This window comes from Aulostomus chinensis, chromosome 9 (genome assembly GCF_037954235.1).
Source record: "Aulostomus chinensis isolate RoL2024-O1b breed Wild chromosome 9, RoL_Achi_v1.0, whole genome shotgun sequence".
Taxonomy (NCBI): Eukaryota; Metazoa; Chordata; class Actinopteri; order Syngnathiformes; family Aulostomidae; genus Aulostomus; species Aulostomus chinensis.
In genome coordinates, this window is record NC_141328.1 from 3,658,294 (window position 1) to 3,681,384 (window position 23,091).

The 23,091-nt window shown below is 45.8% G+C and overlaps 1 protein-coding gene across 5 annotated transcripts in view; it reads left to right on the plus strand.

Annotated features, from left to right (window-relative positions):
• The window catches only part of plekhg5b (pleckstrin homology domain containing, family G (with RhoGef domain) member 5b), a 76,279-nt gene that overhangs the window by 10,935 nt on the left and 42,253 nt on the right, over positions 1-23,091 (plus strand). For 3 of the 5 annotated variants that reach the window (XM_086213156.1, XM_086213153.1, XM_086213155.1), the window contains one exon: positions 12,899-12,975. In XM_086213156.1, the coding sequence (XP_086069282.1) occupies positions 12,899-12,975 (77 nt within the window). Of the gene's footprint in view, positions 1-777; positions 1,260-12,788; positions 12,807-12,898; positions 12,976-23,091 lie in introns of those variants that run through there. The other 2 variants (XM_086213154.1, XM_086213162.1) reach the window with 2 other exon arrangements.

Here is a 23,091-nt window from a genome sequence, read left to right on the forward strand (position 1 = left end):
GTCTGGGTTCTTAGAATGGATCTCCTTTGGGTCGTCGGGGTTTTTCCTCTCTGAGACGCCAATGTGTGCATTGTGCCTCCTCAGAAACAACCCATTCATCCCGTAGCTGCTGCATTCATAAAAAGGAGTAAATCTTCCTGGAGATATAAAAGGCGCGGGCACTAATTAATGCAGAAAAATGTCAGCCCTTTACAGTTTGCGCAAAATATAAAGAAAGTCCACTCAGGATGTAGGAGGAGGTTTAAAAGAGATCTTTGTGCCACCCTGCCCAAAAGCCATTGGCCCAGCTTGCCTGTCCCAGCATGCAACTCACCTCTTCATGAATACAACACTTGTCTGATGGAGTGGGCCGAAAGCCCCCCTATCGTCTAGAGATCCTACACAGAGCTTTAACATGAGCAGCAGCGCAAGTTTGGTAGAGTTTGCTGAGGATGGTGAGGAGAGCTGACAGCAGAGGGAACTTTACCGGCGGCAGGAGACCCGTTTTCAACACCTTGCAGCAGTTTGGCGTCTGTCATTGAGTCATGAACGACTCTGGCGAATGGATTAGAGGAGGGCAGCTTTGGTGCTTGACAGCCCCCCGGTGGGTGGCTCTCAGTGGATGATTAGTGGGGAACCGAAAAAAGAAACTTTAGAGTCAACAGGAAGAGGCATCGAAAGGAAGGTTGAGAGGCACGTAGTGGTGTTGTGGAGAGAAGTTTCAGCTACGTCACCTGCTGCCCCCTTCACACTCGCCTGTTAAAAGGTGGAGGGCAGGAGAAAAGCTGAGAATCAATAATACTGTCCCCGGGAGAGGTAATGGATTGCACTTGAGGGAAGTCTCTCCGCTGTCTCTGACTCGCCTTGAAGTCGAATCCGACTTGGACGGGAGGTTCAAAGCGAGTGCTGGCAGCGCAGCTGGATGAGGTAATTGTGCAGGTGGAGACTTGGACTGAACTCGCTGGCAGAGCGGAGGCTGAGTGAAGCTGGCTAGTTGAGTTCCTAATGATCCAGAAGTTCAGGTAATTGTTAGTGCGTTGGGTCAGCGGCTGGTCAGGTGCATCGGGTGCCAAGCATCGGTCGCGCTGGGATGATTTGGATGGTTTGGTTCCTAAATTAATTGCCACATCAAGTCAGACATTTTGAGTCGCCTACAATGTTCCTGTACTGGAAGAAGCGCGGTGCCTATGAGCTGGAGGCCCAGCCCTCCGCTCTCTCACAAGTGGGAGTTGAGCGCTACTCCTGGTCCTCATCCCTGGACGCCATCCATGATCTGTGTGGTAAGCTGCAGCGCGAGTTGATCACCTGACTCTGTGTTGTCGTGTGTGTGTGTGAGTGTGTGTGTGTGTGTGTGTGTGTCAGTCAGGAGGCTGGATGGCGGATTGGTTTACAGTTTTCCATCCTCTTCCAAGATTATTTTCAATTCTCCATGTTCAGGAATGTAAAGAAAAGAATAAAATTAATATAAAAAGAAGAGTATAACCAAAGGCATGTGCACCAATTTAGTTTTTTATGTAAAATTCGGTGCAGGTATCTGCTGAGGCTGCTCCAGCTTTTCAGTGGAAATGAGCAGGGGTGGGTATTTTATGAATCAATTCCCTGTTTTACTGCAGTTTTTTTAATGGAAAAATATATACTTACACACATTATGTATATATAATGTGTGTATATATGTGTATATTGTATCTGTATATATATATATATATTGTATATGTGTGTGTGTGTCTATATTATAATTTCTATGAAACATGCTATGCATCTTCATGCTCCCTTTATGCATGCATGCATGCTATCGTTGTACGAGTGGTCATAGTCGTAGATCCAAAGTACCATTAATACTCATCAGTTAATGGTTCAAATGTACATATAAATTTACATATGTTCATGCTTAAAATACATATAGATTATATATATATGTATGTATATGTATATATGTATGTATATATGTATATATATGTGTATATATATGTGTGTGTATATATGTGTGTATATATATGTATGTATATATGTGTGTATATGTATATATATACATATATATACACATATATACATATATATATGTATATATATATGTATATATGTGTATATATATGTGTGTGTATATATGTGTGTATATATATGTATGTATATATGTGTGTATATGTATATATATACATATATATACACATATATACATATATATATATATATATATATATATATATATGTATATGTATATATATATATATATATATATATATATATATATATATGTATATATATATATATATGCATTAACTGAAGAGAATTAATAGTTCCTTCGCTGTAATATCAGGACCACTGCTACAATGATAGCATGCATGCTAGCTGGTGTCTTCAAAATGGAAGACGCTGTCATGTGTTGACGCCGGACTCTGAGGTCGACGGGTCCTGGCTTCGGTCTTTAGTTCGACATCGTTGTTTTACGTGACTCCCTGCTGTGACCCCCCCCCCCCCCCCCCCACCGGCTCAACAGCACCGTGCTCTGTCCAGCCTGTTCCATAACTGCATTTTATAGAGAACTGCGAGGCGTAACAACGGCGCAATATTCCTGCTGTGAACAAGCTGAGTGAAAGGAGCGTTTGTTCTCAGCAATAAAGGATGATTGTGTTTAGAGAATGTGATGCAAAAGCTATCTTTTTTTTAATCAAAGGTATCTCGTCACTTTGTCCTAATTTTGAAGCGTTTTGACATAAAAGTTCTCTTTCTGAGATGAAAGGCCATGGAGAGGGACTTGTTACACAATGGAAAGTTTTATATGCAGTTGTTTTTTTTGGGACAAACCACATGAAATCGGACGTGGAGCTTTGTTCAAATTGAAATATATCAACTACTACGGAATGTGCTGCAGACATTCATGATCCTCAGAGGACGATCGTCTTTGGTGTTTTTCTAAAAGGAGGTTGACATCTCTGGCTTTTGAGATCGCCATGGAATTTCAAGGCGTTGATGTCACGTCAGTGGAAAGTAGGAATGCGACAATTAGCCGACTGAACGGCTACTTTCAACGCGTCAGGTCGGCAGTCGGAGGAGGAATCCGATGTCTGGTCTGCGTTGTTGGGGCCGTGACTGACAGTTTGTCAGAATGATTTCCAGCGCAGGGATCTTGCCTTCAGAATAAAAGCACAGCAAAGCGTTGATTGGAATTGAAACTATTCTGTTGCTGGCTTGTTGTTAGTAACAAAGCTAACGTCGCTCCACCTCCCGTGGGTGTTCCGCGCTGTTTACCCTCGCCTCTCTCCTCATTTTAAAGTTTTCCTTCCTCTCCCGTCTCCCTGCTGGATGCTGTCGTCCTGACATCGAACCCTCCAGGTGTTTGAGCAGTTTGGTGAAACATGTTAACATTTGTAGACCTGCAGACTTTTTTTTTTTTTTTTAAACCGCTGAACGTCTCGTTTGCCAAAAGCCTCCGACATGTCAACTTGCATGAAAACCTGTGTGGTTCACATCCCTTGCAGAAATCAGACAAAGTCTTAAGAAGTTTTATCCAGCGTGTAAGACTTATCATCAGACATGGCTTCACATTGTTACACATACTCTTTTTTTTTTTTTAACAAGCACATGATCTGGTTGACTTGCATTCTGAGTAAAGGATTTCAGCACCATCATGGAAAGGCTTTTTTTTTTTTTTTTTCCATTGCTCTGTTGTTCCGTGGAAAGCACTCAGTGACCTGGCATGGAGACAGCCTCACATGAGTGAGAAGAGAGGGAAAGAGCAGACGAGAACAGCTCCACAGATGAAATATTTACCGCTGAAGAAGTGCCTAGCTGAACTGAAACGCTCTCCTGTCTCCTCTCAGGGCTTTTTTGACGTGGCGCAGGGGCACTTGCTTTCCGCTGTGCCGCCCGATTTGTGCCATTAGTGAAAGGGAAGTGATAACACAGGGCCGTGGAGGAATGTGCTTCATCCTCTCCTCTCTGCCAGCCAGACGCTTGGAAATCCGGCTACTTTCTGGTCAGATTAAGGACGGTGCCTGCTGAGGCTGCCCTGTCTGGCAGAGACCAAAAAAGAGGAATGCCAAGGAGGGAGCAGCGACGCTTTGATCCGCACCTTTTCTTTGTAATTAAGCCATGAACTTCTTCAGAAAACATTTCCCAACTCTGCTGGAACGCGCCGCCATCTCGCTTCTCATTTAAGATTCTGTCCCTTAAAATAGAACAGAACAGAAAACAGGCTCTCTCGGCAGCATCTCATGAAACCTGAATTCATCACATCAAAATCCCTTGTCAAATATTTCTGAGTTCAACTTTCAACATCAGAAACTCGAGCTCGAAGATTCAGTGGAAATCTGTGCTCCTTTTTTTTTCTTCTTTGGGCTGAAAAGGCAGAAACTGTTTTGAGTGGCAGCTCTGCTCACGTTGGCAGCCTGTAGCTGTAACTTAAAAATGCAACGAGAAGCATGAGTCGTTGATTTAAATCAATCAGACACATCGGAATAACATCTGTAACCTTCTTAAATCTGTAACTGAACATTTAGTCTTCACCTTATTTGCTCCCAACTGTCCATCTATCGATCTTCAACCTCCTCCAATCCTTGTATCCCGTAGGGAGACGCCAGCCACCCACCTGCAGTAAACCCATTTCGGCCGCTCGTATTCTCGTCCTTCTTTGAGCCGCGGTCCGTACGGTATTGTCATGACCACGGGTGAGGGAAGGAGAACAATGTCGGGTCGGTGAAGAGCTTTGCCCTTTCTGGCTCAGCGTTTCTTTTCAACACGACGAGGCAGCAGAGGGAACGCCAAAACTGCTCCGATTCTCCGGCCCGTCTCACCCTCCATCGTCCTCTCACTCGAGAACAGGACCGCGGGATCCTTGGACTCCCCCATTTGGGATGCAAGCCAATCGTAGTAGCATTAATTAGCTACAACTAGCTAGTCTGTTACCTGATATTTGTCCGCACGGGCTAACAGTGACTCTACCCTCTTACCGCAGTGTTTTGCAGATTGCTCATAAAAACAGCGTTGAGGGAGAAGGTCGGATACAGGATTTGTTCGCCCTCTTAATGAAGTATTTTTATATCCCTGGAACGACTCCAAAACACAACCAGCTGTTGCGGCCCAACCTTCGCCTCATTGTTCCTCGTAGTGCATCAGTCCCAAACGTCCCAATTATCTTGCCTCTTTTACGGCACCCACCACTGACCTACCGCAGTCTCGCAACACCATAAAACTGCAATGTGTCCGATGCTTCAGGTATGGATTTTAAAATGGTACTTGTTTCCATGTGCAGCGTAGAACAAAAGGGTGTTTGACTGTGCGTCCAGCCCACACACCGCGGATGCAACAGGTCTGATTTTCATTCTCCAAACCGGCATCATAACATTTTTTAACATTTATTACTGGATTAAGAAACTATATTTTGTGCGTGTTTGCATTTCAGAGCTGAACCTCTGGGGTAGATTATGAGATATCGTAGAGAGAGAGAGAGAGAGAGTTTCCTTCATGTTTCGGTCACATTTGTTTTGTTTTTGTTTTTATTTGCAGTTCCTGTTTGCCAGTTGGTATTTGTGAACTTAATGTTTCGATCAGGACCAGGATTCAAGATGGATGCATTCCAGTCTACGTATTAGTTACAGGACCGCTGAGGGTCGAGATGGTTTCCAGAACATCTTCACGTTTGATGGCTGTCGTGTGATTATCTGTAGTCCAAGCAGGAAACCCTGACATTTGGAGTGCACTGGTATTCAGAGCTTTATGGTATCAGTGCATTGAAACGGCTCAGAGAGTTGACAGGGACGTTTGGCCGCTGCTGATAGCAAAAGCGATTTTCAGGCTGGGCATTGAACTAAAAAAAGATTTATGTTACCAGTCGAATTGTTTCAGTGTTGCAGAGTATTGAAAGACAAGCCATCGTTTTAATACCCAGGAGCGAGTCCAAGATGTAGTTTATTTTTTATGTCACAAAACTACTTTGAGTGGGAAAAATGCCAAAATGCTGCAACATAAAACTGAAGAGCTGAAACAGACAAAGGAAGTCAAACCACATTTACTGGTTGATATTTTTCCATGTTATGAAACTGTTTTGCGTTTGTTAAAATGCCAAGGAGCTGAAACAAACTCAAAACTAAGACTTATAGCCATTAAAACAAAATATATATATATTCTTAATCTGTATTTGGAAAAGAAAAAAAAAAAGATATTGGTCTGGAATTGGTGTCAAAGTTTGGATATCTGTAAATGTTTATGTGCTGAAGAGTTCTGAAATATATGCAGTCCCGCTTGCCCTTGTTTTCAGTTTTTGCAGTTCTTCAAAGTGCAGCCGTCAAACCTGCTTCCCGAGAAATTCAGAGAGCCTCTGTATTCTGAGCTTTCCAGTAAAGCTGGCTAAAAAGCTGCCAGTGACGGTTAGCGACGAGAACCGTTACAGAAAATTAACTTTTATACAAACACGAGGACCGGCCATCCATTTGATTTCCATCTCAGTCTTGTAATTCCTCGAAAACCAAAGTAGTAACCGGGATTAACAGTTGTCAAGAAACACACGCGCAGAGATCCCGTCCTTCTAAAAGGGTAGATTGATTACAAAAGACAACAACCGGGGGGGCGAGGGGGGGACCTAAAACCTCTGATCAAGACTTTTGTCCAGCCGTTCTGACATGAACAGTGTCAGGCTGGCTGTTGAGTCTTAATTTGGGTTTTTAGCGAAGTCTGAATGACTCCAAAATATCCTCAGTGTTGAAGAACAACTTGCATTCCTCAGGTCATACTCACGCCGCTTCCAGTAACAACAAAACTCGCCTCTAATTTGCTTGGAGTTAAAGCGCCAATAAATCCCATAAAAAGAAAAGGCTGACACAAAAGGCCACAGCCTTATGTAATAGTGGACTTTCACTTGACCGGTTACTGTACTTTCTGACAAATACTCTGAAATATTCAAGCTATGCAGTAATCTCCTCATGATGCCTCTTAAACACGGTGACAAGCTGATTCCTCTGCGCGTGGAGCGACTGTGGACGCTTCTTCCACGGTCATTTAGAAAATTATTAAAAAAAAAAAAAAAAAAAGAGTGAGCGGAATAAATCAGATGTTTGTCTCCATCTTGTGAATTGACAGTTGTCCTCCACCCCTTCTCTGGGACGGCTTACACTTGTTGTTGTGCGGTTTTCGGTTTTATATATGGGGACCTTGGGTTTGCTCAGATGTGGCGGGGGGGGGGGGGGGGGTGAAGACTGTGTGATGCGCATGAGAGGGATTTAACCACTCTGGGGGTAAAACAACATGAAGCAGGAGGGTTGTGTTCTGCCCTCACCGCCACTCAACCCTCAGCATTAGAAACAGCTGCGACCTGCTCGCCACACCAGACTCAGTCACCTGCTGTTCCACGCTGTTCCACTTCGAAAAGTTTGGTAATTTATTCCCTGAACGCTGCCTTTTTTAAAGCACAATTTCACCCTAAAAGAAAAAATAAAATAATAATAATTTCCCTTTCAGTGACTCACCGTTGGATGTCTTGGACTCACTGATGTGTTTTTCCTCCCTGCAGAAAACACCAAAATGTGTTTTTGGTTAAATACCTAAAATCAGGGTCTGTTGCTGAGCCTAGCTGGAGATACTGAAACATTCCGTTCCACACCGGTTGTTGTTGCGCTTGTGTTTTCAGGGCTTCTCATGCCTCTTCAAACCCGGGTTGCTAACAAGCGGCCAAACGGGGGTGTTCGTCGTCATGACGGTCAAAACGGGAGGAAGCGAGCTCGTAGTGATGGCGTTGACGTTGTGGTACATCAGTGTAGCTTGTTGGTACCATATCATTCGCTTTTAACATCCAGCGATGGCGTTTACACTTGGGAGACCACAAAAATGATGTGTTATTTGTGGAGATTATATCGCTGAGCTAAACCTGTAAATCTAATGAAACCTCTCTTTGCCAGCGAGTTGAATTCATTTCAGCGATAATCCAAAATCCAGTGTAAACAAAACAAAACAAAACAAACCCACTGGCTTTCTGTCAGACGATGGCAAATGCAAACCTCTTTCTCCAGGAATTACGTTTCAATTTAAGTTTCATTACGGTGAACTCCTACACTCTAGCATCAATTGGCTAACTAATTACTTGGCCAATGATAACACAGGCAAGTGTTGTGTGGTACAGCATGATCTTAAATAGTGCAAGTGCAAAACCCCAGACTAACCGTATGTCCACAACACAAGGAATGGTTGACTCCTCGCCCGCACGCCACAGAGAGGCTGCTGAAATGTTGCAACAGGTGCAAAAAAAAAAAAAAAACCCAACCCAGATGTTGTTTGCTGCTGCATCGGATCGTGTGCTGTTGGGTCAGTGCGCCGATACAGATCAGCGGGCTGTTACGCCCCTCTCTGTGAGCGCGTCTTTCTGTTTGCGAGCCATCTTTTGCCAATATGGTTTTCTCTTTGCCAGCGTTCTCTGTCTGCCTGCCACCCCACCTGCCTGCCATCTGTCTCCGGCTCCCAGGAGCCTTTCCATAACCGTCTCCTAGCAAGACGGTGAATGTTATGTTCCAGCTCTCTTAAATGCATGCATTATGTACAAGGAGAGAGAAGATAAACCCTTAGCAAACAATAGAACCCTTCCACCCCCCTTTCATGAGACGTCACCAAATGCAAGTGAGAAATTCTCAGCATTCCTCATAAACACGTGTGTCGGGCTCACGGCTAAACGTGCGCCCGTCTCGGCATCTGCCCGCCAAAACTCCAGAGCTCCAGTGGCACGTAGAAGGAGGTGGCCACATGCGGGCTAAGAAATCCAGGATTCACTCTTCTAGCTCCGTTTTTCGGTTCCCTCTGGTTCTGCACTCTGCTGTGCTTTAAAGTGGCACTTTTCAAAAAGGAAATTCAAAATTCTCTCCACAAAACATGAGAGGTATTTAAAGAACGTATCTGTTAAAGGATGTCCCGTGTTTTTGGGTGACAATGATTGACGTGACCGGAATGATTGGAATTACGGCCGGTGACTGCGAAGCAGCCATCATGTGATCCGTCATGTTTCATATCATTGTAAAAAAGAACCCACAAATTTTGGTCAAGCAATCGTCACTTTGTGCGCATACTGCAGGCGTACTTGTTTGTCACGTGTCATCAAACTATGAAGTCGTGATCAACTTGGCCATCAGAGCCTCACGGCCAGCTGGATTTTTCTCTCTACACCTGAAACGATACCCTGTGTCTCACTACAGAAACATGGAACGCAAGCGAAGCAGCACAGTTTCTATAAAACTGGAGACTGGATAGCGCCGGGTCACGTTCAATATTCCCATGACGACAAAATGGAGGCCCACACCGTCGGTGCTGTGCTATGCTAACTCACCATGCCAGTGAGGTTCCTGACTAGCCTTCAAGCTGATGGTCAGGTGCTGCTGGTCCTTGCCAGGGCGACCCTTACGCCAGAGGGTCGTGTTGAGGTTTGCTGATGGCTAGGATGTCCCTCTACTGGTTAAACAGGAGGTACTGTCAGAGGTTATTGCTTTCAGCAGTAGCGTGGAGACATGCTAGCTGACTGAGCAGGTGGCGGCTAACGCTGCACCGGCCACCCTCTCACCGATTAGCCACCCGCTCAAGTGTCTCTGCAGAGACGCACCGTAATTCCTCTACGGTCCCCGCACATCATTCATAAATTCCCTACAATTGCTGTGCGGCTCCTCATACTTGTCTTAGTACAGTATGAAATGCTAAAGAGTAACCTGAGGGAGGTGTGCTGGTCTACATGAACGTGCAGACTTGACTCTCGGATTCAGGCTCGTTGTTTGGCCGATCGATCGTTTAAGCACCGGTTTCTCTTGAAACCCATCCGTTCACTGGCCGCCTGGATTAATTCATGAAGGAACGGTGAAACATTTTAGGGTCAAAATGAATTTCTGATCTGCTGTCAGTTCAGAAGCATCCAGACCTCTTAGACCGTCTGGGAGTCGTCTGCTTCCACTTTCAGTTGCCAGAGTTGAAACTAAAAAATGGAGAGCCAGCATTTGTTTTTTTTAATGCTCCACATATCTGGAACAGATTCCCAGAGAAATAGAAGTCTGCTCCAATGCTCAGCTCTTTTAACATAACATTGTTTGATAAATAACTAAAACACAGACCAAAAGAAAATGTCTCCACTTTACAAAAAAATGATCGTTGTGGTTCCAGATTGAGGAAGCGGAGATTCACGAGGGGAATGGTTCTTGAACGTTCGAGTCCGCATCATCTCGAACTTGCTTCCACCTCACTGGCATATTTATGGGCGCCTAATGGGTCTTTGCCCGCAGGCAGTGTTTCTCCGTGGTGAGCCAGCAGCGAGCTGCGTAGATGGGATGCTCCACTGTCTCTTTAGTGTGCAAGCTCATTGTCTGCTGTCACGTGTGTTTGTGTATGGTGTGTGTGCTTGTTTGCTTTTGGCTTAATCAGCACTGCTGAGTTCAGGAATTCCAGTTCATCAGAGAGAGAAAGAGGGAGCGTCAGCAAGATATGAGCAAGTAGGAGAGAAGATGGAGGTGCAGCGGATTAGCCCCCGTCACAACGATATGATCAAGTATTCACAGGTCGACTTGCAACAGAAAATCAGCTTTGAGGCCGTGTTGTTAGCGAGCAGGAAATAACGGAACGTCATTAGCATCCATCATGTCTGTGCGGTGTGTGGTGGTCCGGGACCCAGTCTCCTTTTGTCTTTGTTTGTTCTCCACCATCCCATGAGGGAAATAAACAGCTTAAGGCCCCGCTACGTTCAGCAGCTTGCTGCTACTTTTGTCAGGTGGGGGGTAGGAGGGGGATTTTAGGGCTTTTAGAGCTCACTTGCTGAAACCAGCTGCCTGCTTTAATGGATGCTTTTAAAGCAGTATTTTACAGTATAAATGTATTTTGCTTTTCGAGTACTCTCGTGAAGATTTTTTTTTGTCCCCCCCCTGCATCACTTCTTTGCGACTCCAGAATGCAGAAAGAGCCAGCCACGTTTATCTAGCTCGGAGCAAATAGCGCCTTATGGCTAACGGCAGCAAAAAACTGCCCAAAAACATTTGTTTGCAGACTCAAGTGCATGGTCCTGTACGTTCTACTGTACGCTCAATAATCCGCAACACTCGGTTCTTCACTGGTTTGGCGTTACCGTGAACATGGAGGAACACAACCAATCAGCACCTTGCACGTGAACCGCAGTGGTGCTGATCTGGAATTGTCATACTGTGTTTACAGATTATTGAGTTTATGAACAAGATGTGGATTGTAGCGGATGATATGCTTGGGCTGCTAAACAGGCATTTATGGACAGTTTTGCTTTTCTTAGTTGTCTGTTGCCATTAGCTTTGAGCTAAATATACATGGCTGGCTCTTTCTGCATTTTGGACTTTTTGTACGACTGAAGCTACTTTTAAAGTTGCATTTTGGAGACACAAAGAAATGATGCAGGAGGGGAAAATATCTTCTTTTTTTTTAATCTTAACCTATATGGAAGTACTTGAAAGGAAAACCACTCTTGTTTGGTAAAGTGTTGCTGTAAAGCTCCACTGGAGGGGGGGTTATAGAGACGAGTGATGATTATTTAAGCTGATCTTTAGGAAACCCAAAGTCTGTTTTCGGCAGCGTGGCTCTTACAATCTCAGATAATGTGTTTGCTCCTCCACGTCCCTGCGCTGACACGACACTTGAGATCACACCGAAGAGGCAGTGTAACATTTCAAAAAACTGTGAGGTCTCGCTGTGGTTGACGCTTCTGCATCTTTGGGAAACGCTCCATAAAAGCTGCGCAGCCTGCTGCTCGTAAACCCTGAGGGAGCCGTTAGCCTGAGGCCGCTGAAAGAGGCAACATCCAGAGCCGGGAGCATCCTGATCCCGGCACAGGAGAGATGCTTTAACATCTTTTCCCTGTGGGATTGTTGAAAGGTGTGCAAAAGCAGCTTTTTTTGGGGGGGGGGGGGGGGGGTTCGGTCCTATTGAGGAAATGGACTACAGACAGGTTGACCGCTCTCCTCCCAGCAGGAGGCTGCTGGACCGGCTGTGTGGTATGCACCAATTACAGTGTTTTTCCTTCTTTCCCACGAGCACCTTTGACCTGCCAGCATAGCTGTAGCCAAGTGGATGACACAAAGTGACTTACGCCAGCTCCGAGCACGGCTTCAGCTTTTTAACTTTTTCTTTCATGGTGATAAATTATTGTTTGTTTTTTTTTTAGCAGCGGTCTCTGGTATCTGGATTCTGGCTTATTTATTAACGATATTTAATAGGTGGCGTGTCCAAATAGGGACGGGCGACACAGCGCTGGTTGTCCAAACTTGCTTGAGGTCCCCTCCTGCACTTGTATTCTGTTTTTCTCATTAGAGGGAAGGATAAACATTGGTGTGCTCAGGGTCTCTGTTAGGATATCTTTATCTTGTGTGTACATGTGGAAGATGTAGATGTAAACAGTTCCTTTTATCATAGCCTCAATGCAGCGCAGGCCAACCAGTCAAGTAGATTTTAGAGGTTTATTTGACAATGGTGATTTGTTATGGTGGAGTGGAGGACAGTGAGATACCCACCAGGAGTAGTGCACTTTAGTACAAAAACCAGAATCGGCCTTCCTCTCCTTTCTCTTCCCATCTGTTTGGTCATTATTCTTTTCCCTCTGATCTTCCCCATTAACACACACACACACACACATATACACACACACACACACACACACACACCCGCCCACCCTCCTCTGTGTGTTTACCTTCTCCTTCTAGAAATCTCCCTCTTTTTATTTTATTTTTTTCCATTTTACAGCATGGTCTCTATTACAGCCAGGGAGAGTGTCTTCCGTTCACTCTCTCCTTCTTTTTCATGCCGTTCATACATAAACACGGGCAGTGACTTCAGTCTGTGTTTTTACAGCTTTACCAAGGAAGGTGTGTTAATGGATGTGGAGAAGGCTGGGTGGCTGGTTTGGTGTTTTAGTGATGGATTGAGATTTTAAATTCCCTTGTATGTTTTGTTTCAGATGACAAGCCCGTCCAGGAGGAGGACTGGGTGGTGTGCCAGCACCCTGAGTGTCTGGAGCGCAGGAGGGCCTCAAAGGTAAGAGTCTCAACCCTGAAGTAAGGAGCCCACGGGACTGAGAACCATAAGGTTTACTTGTGTGTGAGACCCCAAATACGACGTGAAGTCTGAAGTCGTCTTTCAATCAGCACGTTCTGCCGTGTGTTCTAAAGTATTACATCAGAAAAGGTTGATGTCAGTGGCAAAACATGAAAAACAATTCAGCCTTAAAAGGTTTGACATTCCCTTGAGGGTTTTTTGTTGTTGTTGTTGCTTTTTTTGTTGAAAAATAAATGTACAAAAATTGAATTCTTTTGGGGGATAAGTTCTGTCCTGGTTCTATACCGCTTAGCCGTTAAGGGTCGTGAGGGGAGGGGGGGTGGAGCCTATCCCAGCTGACATTGGGCAAGAGGCGGGGTTCACCCTGAACAGGTCGCCGGTCCATCACAGGAGCAATTAGGGGCTCAGTATCTTGCTCAAGGATATTTGGACATGGTCACCAGGGGAAGTGGGGATGGAACCAGCGACCCTTTGGTTGCTAGACGGCCACTCTACCTCTGAGCCACGCAGCCCCGGGGACAACCTCTGCCCTCATGAATATGAAGCTCATAGGACGGACCGGTTGTTGCATCGTCTCAGATTTCCCCCAACTTTGTCTTCGTCTCCACACAGCAGCAACATGGCTGCTACAAGCTGACACTGCAACAGGCCCAAGCCGTTGTTTGTGCTGGGAGGTCGCCACCGATGACCTCCTCTTCCTCCGCTGTTACCACCATGCCTGGTTTGTTTTTAATCATAACTGCAATCGTCCCCAAATGGCTGTTAGTTGTCTTGACGATGAAGACCCTCAACCAAAGTGTTTTCGGAACCTTAAACAGATTTCATCGGTGCCTAAACCACAACCTCATAGCAGAGTGGAAAACCTTTCATCCTTGTTTCCCAGCGGGGAGGGTGGATCTCTCGGTAGGTGCATCATCAGAACGGGCTTGGACTGTGCGTGCGAGGTTCCGTACCCAGACCCTGCTGCAGTCCCTGGAGTTAAACACATAGCATGTCCAGCACTAACAGGCATTAAGGCAGTTCTTCTTCTACTCTGTATTTCATGTGCAATGTTGCCTACGCTGCCATCTTCTGACGGGTGTTCATATTTGATCCAAAATAGTTGGCATTCCATCCATCGTCATCTTCCGCTTATTCCTACACATTAAGGGTCGCGGGGGGGGCTGGAGCCTATCCCAGCGTCAACGGGCGAGAGGCGGGGTTCACCCTGGACAGGTCGCCAGTCCATCGCAGGACCAACATAGAGAGACGAACAACCACTCACACTCACATTCATACCTACGGTCAATTTAGAGCATCAATCAGCCTCGTCCCCAATTGATGTCTTTGGACTGTGGGAGGAAGTAGTTGGCATTCCTTTTTTTTTTCCTTTTTTTTTTTTTCTTCTTCTTCTTCTTTTTTTTGCAACACAAATTGGCTTAAAAATTCGCTTGACAGTTACAGGGAACCACAGCTATTATTCCTACGGGGATGTGGCCAGACACAACTGTTGCATTACGATACAGTTAAAGGACAAAAGTCTCAGGACGCTTGCGCGCGCCTCCCTGACTGTGGAATCAGTTATTCTTTTGAAGCCACTCTTTTCAAATGGGACTGCGGCCAGAAGTCCAAAGGAAACCAACAGTGTGTCTGGTTGGTGTCTTGGTTGTTTTGGTCTGCGTCCTAATGTCTCAATCCTGCCACGAGAGCCGGGCATAAAACCGATCTTCCCTCTCAAATGAGATTTCTTCTGTTTGCTGTCTTCTCTGTGGAAACAATAGGAAGGGGAAAATGAGGGAAAAGATGGGTGAATTCAGACAGCACGTGGAGGAGTTATATATAGTTTTTCTCCATGGCAACTGAGAATGATAAAGTGGGGGAAGAAGAGAGAGCCAAAGAGCTTAACCTGAACTATCCTTGCCGAAAGAAAAAATACACTTCGGCCCACATGGTCCCGTCCCTCCGGTTAAAGATTTATTAGCAGAAATGTGACTTTGGGAGAAGGCAAGTCTGTGCGCTGTATTTTATAGTATGTAGGTATTTCTGTTTATACAGTGTATGGACAAGCGCTTTCGGCTTCAACCGTCTCCATGGACAAGGTCACGGCCGAGGTCATTATGTAAGAAGATTGAAAAGGACCTGATAGCCTCAGGTGGACTGGGACTTAAGGCAGGAGAGGGTCTTATTGTCAGCCTTACAGCAGGAGATCTAAATTCAATTTAAAAATCAACTAAGTGGTACTTATCGCAGTATAATCAGTTGTACTAACGCTGTAAGTCAAATGAAAAGGATGTGAAACCGTAACAGTTTTGACATTTAGTATGCTAACAAGCTAGCTAGCTTGTCGTGCGTTGTATTCCCTCCTTTGTGCCTCACAGGTGGTCATGAGTCCCCAGCCACAGAGATGCTGCAATATCACTGCGAAAATGACGCTGTTGAGATGACACTTGGCTTCTGAAAACATTGCTGATGTTGGCCTGCCGATGCCTGAACTTGTGATTTTAGCGTTCTGGCTTTCTGCTCCAGAGCTGCGATGTGTACAGTCAACAAGGATTCCCTCTGTGAATAGTCGGGGGGGGGGGGGCGTGTAGCACTGATTTTGCTGCCTTCAGTCGTTGACAACGCGGTTTTTGCTGTAGCTGTATAGACTGATGCTACACCTCAAGATTTCTAGACAGCTACGCCCTTTTTGTTTGGGGTATAAATCCATTTTCCACTAAACCAATGTTTGTACAGGGCAGCGTTTAACTGTGCATCACCTGAGAAAGAACTAACAGCAACTGCTAACACAGTGGTTTGTCACTAGCTTCTGTTAGCCTGGTGTTTTACCATAAACAGCAGCCTGTTGTGGCTGAAAGTGACGCTCCTTTGAGTGCCGAGGGTGAACCAGGTCTGTCAAAGGGTGAGGTGGAGAACCAAAACAATGAGCTGCAGGACACTAACGTGCTCTACGGACACGGATGATGAAATTCTCTCATAAACTGCTTGTAGATGCTAAAAACAAAGGAGATGACGGCAGTTTTACCACGAACGATGCGGAGGGAAAAGATTCCACTTGTAGATTGATGCATTGGCGTCAAGACCTCCAACTGTTGTATCACATTTTGTTTTTCACTTGTTGTTCATGGCGTGATCCACCCCACAACGGTCCTCCCTGTTCTAGCAAAAGAAGGTGATATTCCAAGATGTCACAATTGTAAATATTTCCTGGTGATTTATTTCTGAAAGGTGTGAGGTAAGAGCAGGGAGACGTCGGAGTCATGTTCGTCGTGGCATTTCCCGACCATCAAAAATGAAATTTATTGTGCAGCGTAAGAGTTTCTGACTGTGTATTTTTCATTTAACTCAATCTTAACGGCTGTTGCTCAAGAGTTATTTATGTGCTGCGTGTGACAAGCTTGAAACAGCAGAGGGCAATGTCATGGCAACCCTGACCTACAGCGCTGTCACTCATTTTATGACTGATGGCCTCTCCTCAAGAAGTCACTCACTCTGCTTTTGCTTGACAAGTTAGATGGAGATTTCTGGGAAGAGTGAGAACATAAATAAATCCCTCAGTCACTCCACTCCTAAAACAGATTTACGCTCATGAAATGGAGCATTTTGACTCTAAAATTGAAAAAAAAAAAACCTAACTTTTATATTTCCCTTTGAGCTTAATACCCAGAATTGCCTCTTTGATATCCCGGCGGCTTGGCAACAGGAGACAGAGCAGACCCAAACACAGACAGAGAGAAAATCTTCGACTGTCTCTTCTCCCTGGCCTTTCCTGCAATGCATTTAAAGCGTTTAATTCCCAGACAGGCCTGCCTTTGGTCTCGGCTGCCATATATCAGCTCCTGACAGGGCTGCGGCTCTTCCAGTCACAGCATGACTGGCCGGGAACTGAAGGAGTTCACCTGCACCATAATTTACTGAAATCACACCAGGTGTCACCCTCTGTTCTGCTGCTGAAGCTCAGCGCTGTCATCACGTTACACAACGGCGCTGAAAAGGTGAGGAGGAAGCTTTTGCATTGGCTGACCGGAGGGTCTGCTGGTGTTATTTGGATTCTTTGCCGTGGCTTTCTGTAAGTCACTGGGATTAAAAGCAGCCTTGCCAAATGGAAGACAAAGTTAAATTCAGAGGGCTGTGCCGTCGGGATGCCAGATCCTGTTTGTTCCCCGAACTCAGTCTGTAATGTATTATTTTAAACAGATCTTGTCACCAGTGTTTAACCCATGTGGTGGATTAATGAAATTTCAGAACTCCAGGAAGAAGAGAGTGAAGCTATTATGACTACTAGTCCCATGTTCCACAGCCGTGTACGATTTTTATGCCTCAGCGCTGGTGAAAGCTGCCGGCCAGAGGCGGTGCGTCTTCAGCTTGGTGGTCAGTCGCGATATCCCAGGAGCGCCCTGAGGGGATTTCTTCAAATTTGGCTCAAATGTCCACTTGGTCTTAAATGAACTAAAAAGATCTTCGTGGCCAACCTGTCAACTAAAATTCCTCCTGCTTTGCCACAAACGTCCATTGGGACTCCAGGTTGAGCTGGTGGTCAAAGGTCACTGTCGCCTCGCGCGCTTGGAGTGTGTGTGCGTGTGTGTGTGTGTGCGCGCGTGTGTGAGAGTGAGTGCTTGGACACACATTTATGTATAATTGCATCTTCAGCCGAGGATTTTCAGGGGAAATCAAAAACTCCTTTTACACGGCCTGTTCAAAGAGGGAATATTCAGTTGCTCGTCTGCCTTGCCGTCTGTACTGCAGGGCTTCCTAGAGTCAGACGCTGCGGGGGCTTCGCGTCTGAGTTGTTGGGTTCTGCATACAGAGGTAAATGGTTCCGTTTTTAACGGTGGTATTGTTGGATCTCTGAAGACGGCGGATGCAGCCGCTCATGCTGCAGCGGCTAAACATGGCAGAGATGATGCAGTTTATTTTTGGTTCCTTGGTCTAAGGCGCTGCAGGGAAGCCCTTCAGATGGTGCTTGTTAGCACTCGATGCTAGTCTGAGCTTGCTCGCTCAATCTAGAATCCCATGTAGGGCGTGTCGTCCCCGCTCACTTAGCGCCACCACCTCTCTGGTCTTCACCTCCCTCCCTCTCCTGCTCCCAGCTTGGACGAGGCAGGATCAGACAGGATCACTTGTAAGGTGTGGGTTGCCGTGGTGACGGGCCCCTCCCTGCCCAAACAGCTGGAGGCGAAGGGGTAACAATGGTGGCGAGAGTCGGAGTAAAAGTTTCACTCAGCTGATTCTGACTTTTGTGCTTTTGCCCTCATGTCTCAACCTCACTGTGCTTTTGTCTTCCAGTTTTTATTTTGCCTTTCTCCTAGTTGGCCCAGTCAATCGAAATCTTCTGCTTTATTTTTGTGTGTGGAAGAAATTAATATCAGATGCTCCTCATCACTGATGGAGGAATAATTCAGCCTGTAGCTCTGCTGTTCTCCTCTCAACTGTCAGTAGGTTGTTGGTGTAACAACACACTGACCAGATCTCCTGACTCCACTTGGCTCTCCGTTCTCTGCTCGTCTCGGCTGAAAATCTCAGCTAACTGACGCTGACAGGGTCCTGTGCAAGCTGTTGACTTAACACTCTGGTTAGGCAGGATGCCCACTGTCTGAATGTGTCAAGGGCAGGAGGTGTTAGGTGCCATTTCCTGGTAGAGATGGAGAGAGTTCTGCATGTCAAGCCCGCCCTCCACCTGCTCAGAGCAGGCAGGGATTCTCCTTCAGGGTGGGAGCTGGCAGTCAGTCAGCACCAATGAATCACAGAACTGTTTAAACTGGCTGCTTAACTTGTCCGACCTTCTGTAACGTCTCTTAATCTGTTTTGTTGTTCTTCAGCTCTTTTGAGCAACATTCACCTCGGATGGCAAAGCTGCCATTTTATGACTAAACTCCATGTAACTCGCTGTTTGCTCTGCATGAATGTTTCCGTCCTGCTGAAGTAACCTGTCGCACAGCAGGAAAACCTCCCGTCGGCTGTGTTTGATAGCAGCCTGCGTGCTTGTCTCTTTTCTTCTACTGCTCTTTAGAAGCCTGACTGGCTTTAAATGGGTTGTCTGGGAAAAATGTTGAAGGATGTGACCTCAGCCGTAACTGTAAAGATCTTGGAAGGTTTTCACTCCGCAGTGATGCAAGCTCTGCTAATGGAAATGTCAGTCTCCTCTGCGAGAGGCTGGAGTCACTGAGACGTTAGCGGAACGGAGGAAGCGTTACCTAATCGCGACTCTACATCAACGTAACCTCTGAGATGTGGATTTGTTTGTGAAGGGAACTCTAATTTTCCATGCCTTTCTCCGGTTTTGTGCTCCCTCCCACGCTCCACGCTCAGACATTCATTCATTGTCGGACACATTTCTGAGGAAGTTGGACGTTTTTGAAGGAATCTTGGATGTTGAGTCGTTTCCATAAATCCATTAACATTATTATTATTATTATTATTATTATTTGCTTTTTGCTAATAACAAATCATACAGTTGAAAACTGAGATCCATCCCGAGATGTCCAACGCCAGTAAGTGGATGCCGATGATGCTGGACATACTATTTTTCAACGAGGACTTTTTATTTCACCTTGGTTTTGGTTCTAATGGTGACAAACATGCTAAAATTAACTTGATTCAGGAAGGCTCGCACTGCCGGACGTCCTAGATCTCTGCCTATCAAAGTCCAGGGATTTCTGAATGCCGTACCGCTGCTTGGCCGCTGGCGAGAACAGCAACTGTCGTGTCCCTGAGCTTTACAAACACTCCTCGCTGGATGTGATGTGCACTTCAGATGGTCCTCCAGGTTTGGGAGGTTTTTCCAGCCACGGCAGAGGTCACACTACTCCTTCACTGTTGTTGTTGCTGATGATGTCACCGATGCGTTATCTTGTGTGAAAGTTGCACCACGCTGTAATTTGTCCCCTCGTTCATAGTTTGTGCTTCTCCTACTTTTGGTTTCATCATTGTGTCTGTATGGAATTTTAGACGGAGCCAACGTGAACTACATTGTGTTACTTCAAGTCAGTAGCACATCTTGTTAGCATGCCTGGTTGGATCGTGGCACTGCGCCTAATGCAAGCAAGGACTTGGATACGCACGAAGGTTTTAATTATCCACAGAAACTTCCCAGTAAAGCAACTCAAAAATGCTCCCAAATGCATTTGCTGTTACTTGATGACCCCAGACAGCTCGCGTGTGAATCACACTCCCTGGCACTTCCAAGGATTCTAACACTTCTAGTTTTGCTGTTAATCATCTCCCTTTGAAGATTTGTTTAGTTTAATAAGTCTGCATGAACCATCTCTACTAGCAGCTCCTACTGTACAGGTTGTGGCGTATAAACAGCTGCGACTAGATCCAAGCTTTACTCACCTGATGACTATGAACAATAACAGTAAGCCGACTTGTCACCGCACATGTGAGACATCCCCCAAGTGATTCAAGAAAGACCGACACGCTAATCAGACTTTCTCAGCGAGCCGTGGTGTTGAGCCCCAGCTGGCTCCACTCGACTCCACAGATCAACTCATGATAACTTTTTAGAGCACACATAAACCACCACATCATGCTTACTCTGTAGAAAAAAAGAAAAATGTCTATGCTTCTTTCCTTGGAAGACGGTTACAGTTTGGACGGCGTCCACCTCAGCATGCTTCAACAGGCTCTCCGCTCCGTCTTGCACGACCCACTCACTTAATCAGCTGCAAAGACACCGTGGAAAGTCTTCCGCCTGGCTGTATTTGTCCAGCTGTATAAGATATGATGTGACTTGGATGATGCTGAAACTAATTAATTTTGCGTCAGACCGCCGTCCCAGTCTGGCTAATAATATACGCTTAAAGACTCTCGGTTCCAGGGGAAGAAGAGACTCCAGCGTTTGTAGGTTCCCTTTATTCACTGTCTGAGGGCGTTCTAGCTTGTTTGCAGATTCTGGTCACATTAATGGAGCTGTGTTGGTTTGTAGTTCATCCTTGAGTGTTTCTGTCGGATTTTTACCGTACAGTTCCATGTAACACTGTTGATGTCTGTCAAGGGGGATTTGGACGAGCAAACCAGTGTTCAGCATGAGCGGGTGCGCTGGTTGCGTCTCCTCTCCTGCTAGTTCTGTGCTCCATCATGGGTGCTCTTCGCCTTTATGTGAAGATGCGAAGTAAATAAATAAAATAAATAGAAAATTAGTGCATTCATCAGCTGTAAATTGAGATATTTGCCTCGGGAGCCCGTGGAGGAAAAACAGAGCTACAAGAAAAGGGAACATGAGATTCACCTTCATCCAGAAAGACGACTTGGATGACGCTGCACCACATCTGCTGGATGTGTAATAGAAAAATGTTTGATTTCAACTTGAGCTATTTCACATGCTTATTTTTAGCGTTTTCATTAGAGCCTCTTTAAATCGGCTAACGTAATAGAATTTTCGTGCTCGTAATTCCGTAATTCCCTGGTGCCTCAGTTGGAGCTGTCCGGTACATCATGTACATGAGTTTCAAGATGAAACGCTTCCAAAATACTGAGGTAATGCCAGTGAAATGTGGTAATAATGGGATTCCTGTTCATGAGGGTGAGCGGAAAGAGAATCAGTCTGACAGACGTCCAGCAATAACAAACAAGTTGGACATTGACTTGCGTCTGTGTTGCATGTCTCATCAGGGAGCTACAAACACTTGAAAGGGAGGGAGTACCGTTGACGCCAGTTCAACCCCCCCAGGAGCATCCCAGGCAGGAAGCAGTATCGCGACAGACGGGGGGAATAACAGGAAAAGGGTACCTGACTGACGCTGCAGTGGAAACGGCCTTGTATGGGTCGACCAATATAGCCGGGGTTCAGAGACTTAAGAAGGCCCCTGGTGAGGACGGGTTGAGAAAACAACCCCTCTAAATCCCTCGCATGCGAAGAGCCTTCGCATGGTAAACCCCACTAATTGTTAGTTTGCTCTTGAGTGTTTTGAGAAGGCAAACAGCGGCTCTTTAATGAAACGCTGTGAGAATGGCAGCTCGGGAACAGAGAGGCGATAATAAGCTTTGAAAAATCTCCAATTCCGAAGGCGCTTGTCATGGCGGTTTAGGGCTGCGTCACGTGTTCCCCTCCATCGCTCGTAACCCAAGCAGGCAGCGCAACTGTGCAACGTCCTGCAGCAAGACGGGTGAAACATTTCTTTCATCCTCTTTCTATTATTTTCTCACCCCGACATACTCATCCTTGTTATCCCCACAGTCACATCTCCCTTTGTTTTCCCTCCTCTTATTTAACAGCCCCCTCGAAGACTTGAAAGAATTCCAAGCTTATGGTTATTCGGGGGTTAATGCCAAGGTCAGGCACGAAGGGGGGTGGCGTGTTGTGTTCCTCCAACAATGGCAGTGCCACTGGGGTCTAATCCTTCAAGGTAATTGCATTGCTGCAGTCCACTCTTTTAAATGTCGCCTCCCTTAATTAAAGCTGACAGTGGGGGGTGGCCCGGCAGACATGGATTCAACCGGTTGCCTCATTTTGAAGACCCGGGTGGGACAAGGCGAGGTGGGGTTTAGGCATTCAGAGCCACCCACTCCCTCACTCCGTCAACCCCCTCCTCCTCTTCCTCTTCTTCTTCTCTTCCTCTAAACATGTGGCCCCCCCCTGCCTCGGGGTCTGGATTGTTTTTGCGAGCTAGCTAATTGCAGGGGATTTAAACATGGTTCATCTCGGATTAGCCTGAATGACAAAGGAACAGAGTGGTGGGCTGAGTGTTTGTGGTCCGTACCAGACTGCTATAGAGGAAGAATCTCAGACCCCGCGCGTACCCGCCACTACAACTGCAACTAATTATCTGCGTTGATTTATCTGCCAGTTTCCGTGATGATTCATATCCATTATTTGTAAAGTCATTACAGACCCATCGGTGTCTGAAACGCCTCGTATCATCTGTCCACTTGTCTAAAATCCAGAAATGTTCAGGTTGCAGCGATGGAAGACAACTGAGGGCATTAATTCAAGTGCTGTTCCTCAGAACAATTTACTTTACTCTCCACTGTAGCTAGTGGTTATTAAACCAAGTATTTCACACAGGAGATGATAGGAACATAATACGGAACTGTGAAAGAAGAACTGCAGTCTTTAGGTTCCACCGAGAAACAGAAGTTTGGATCGCATGGATCTTAAGGCTCTTTAGTTACGCC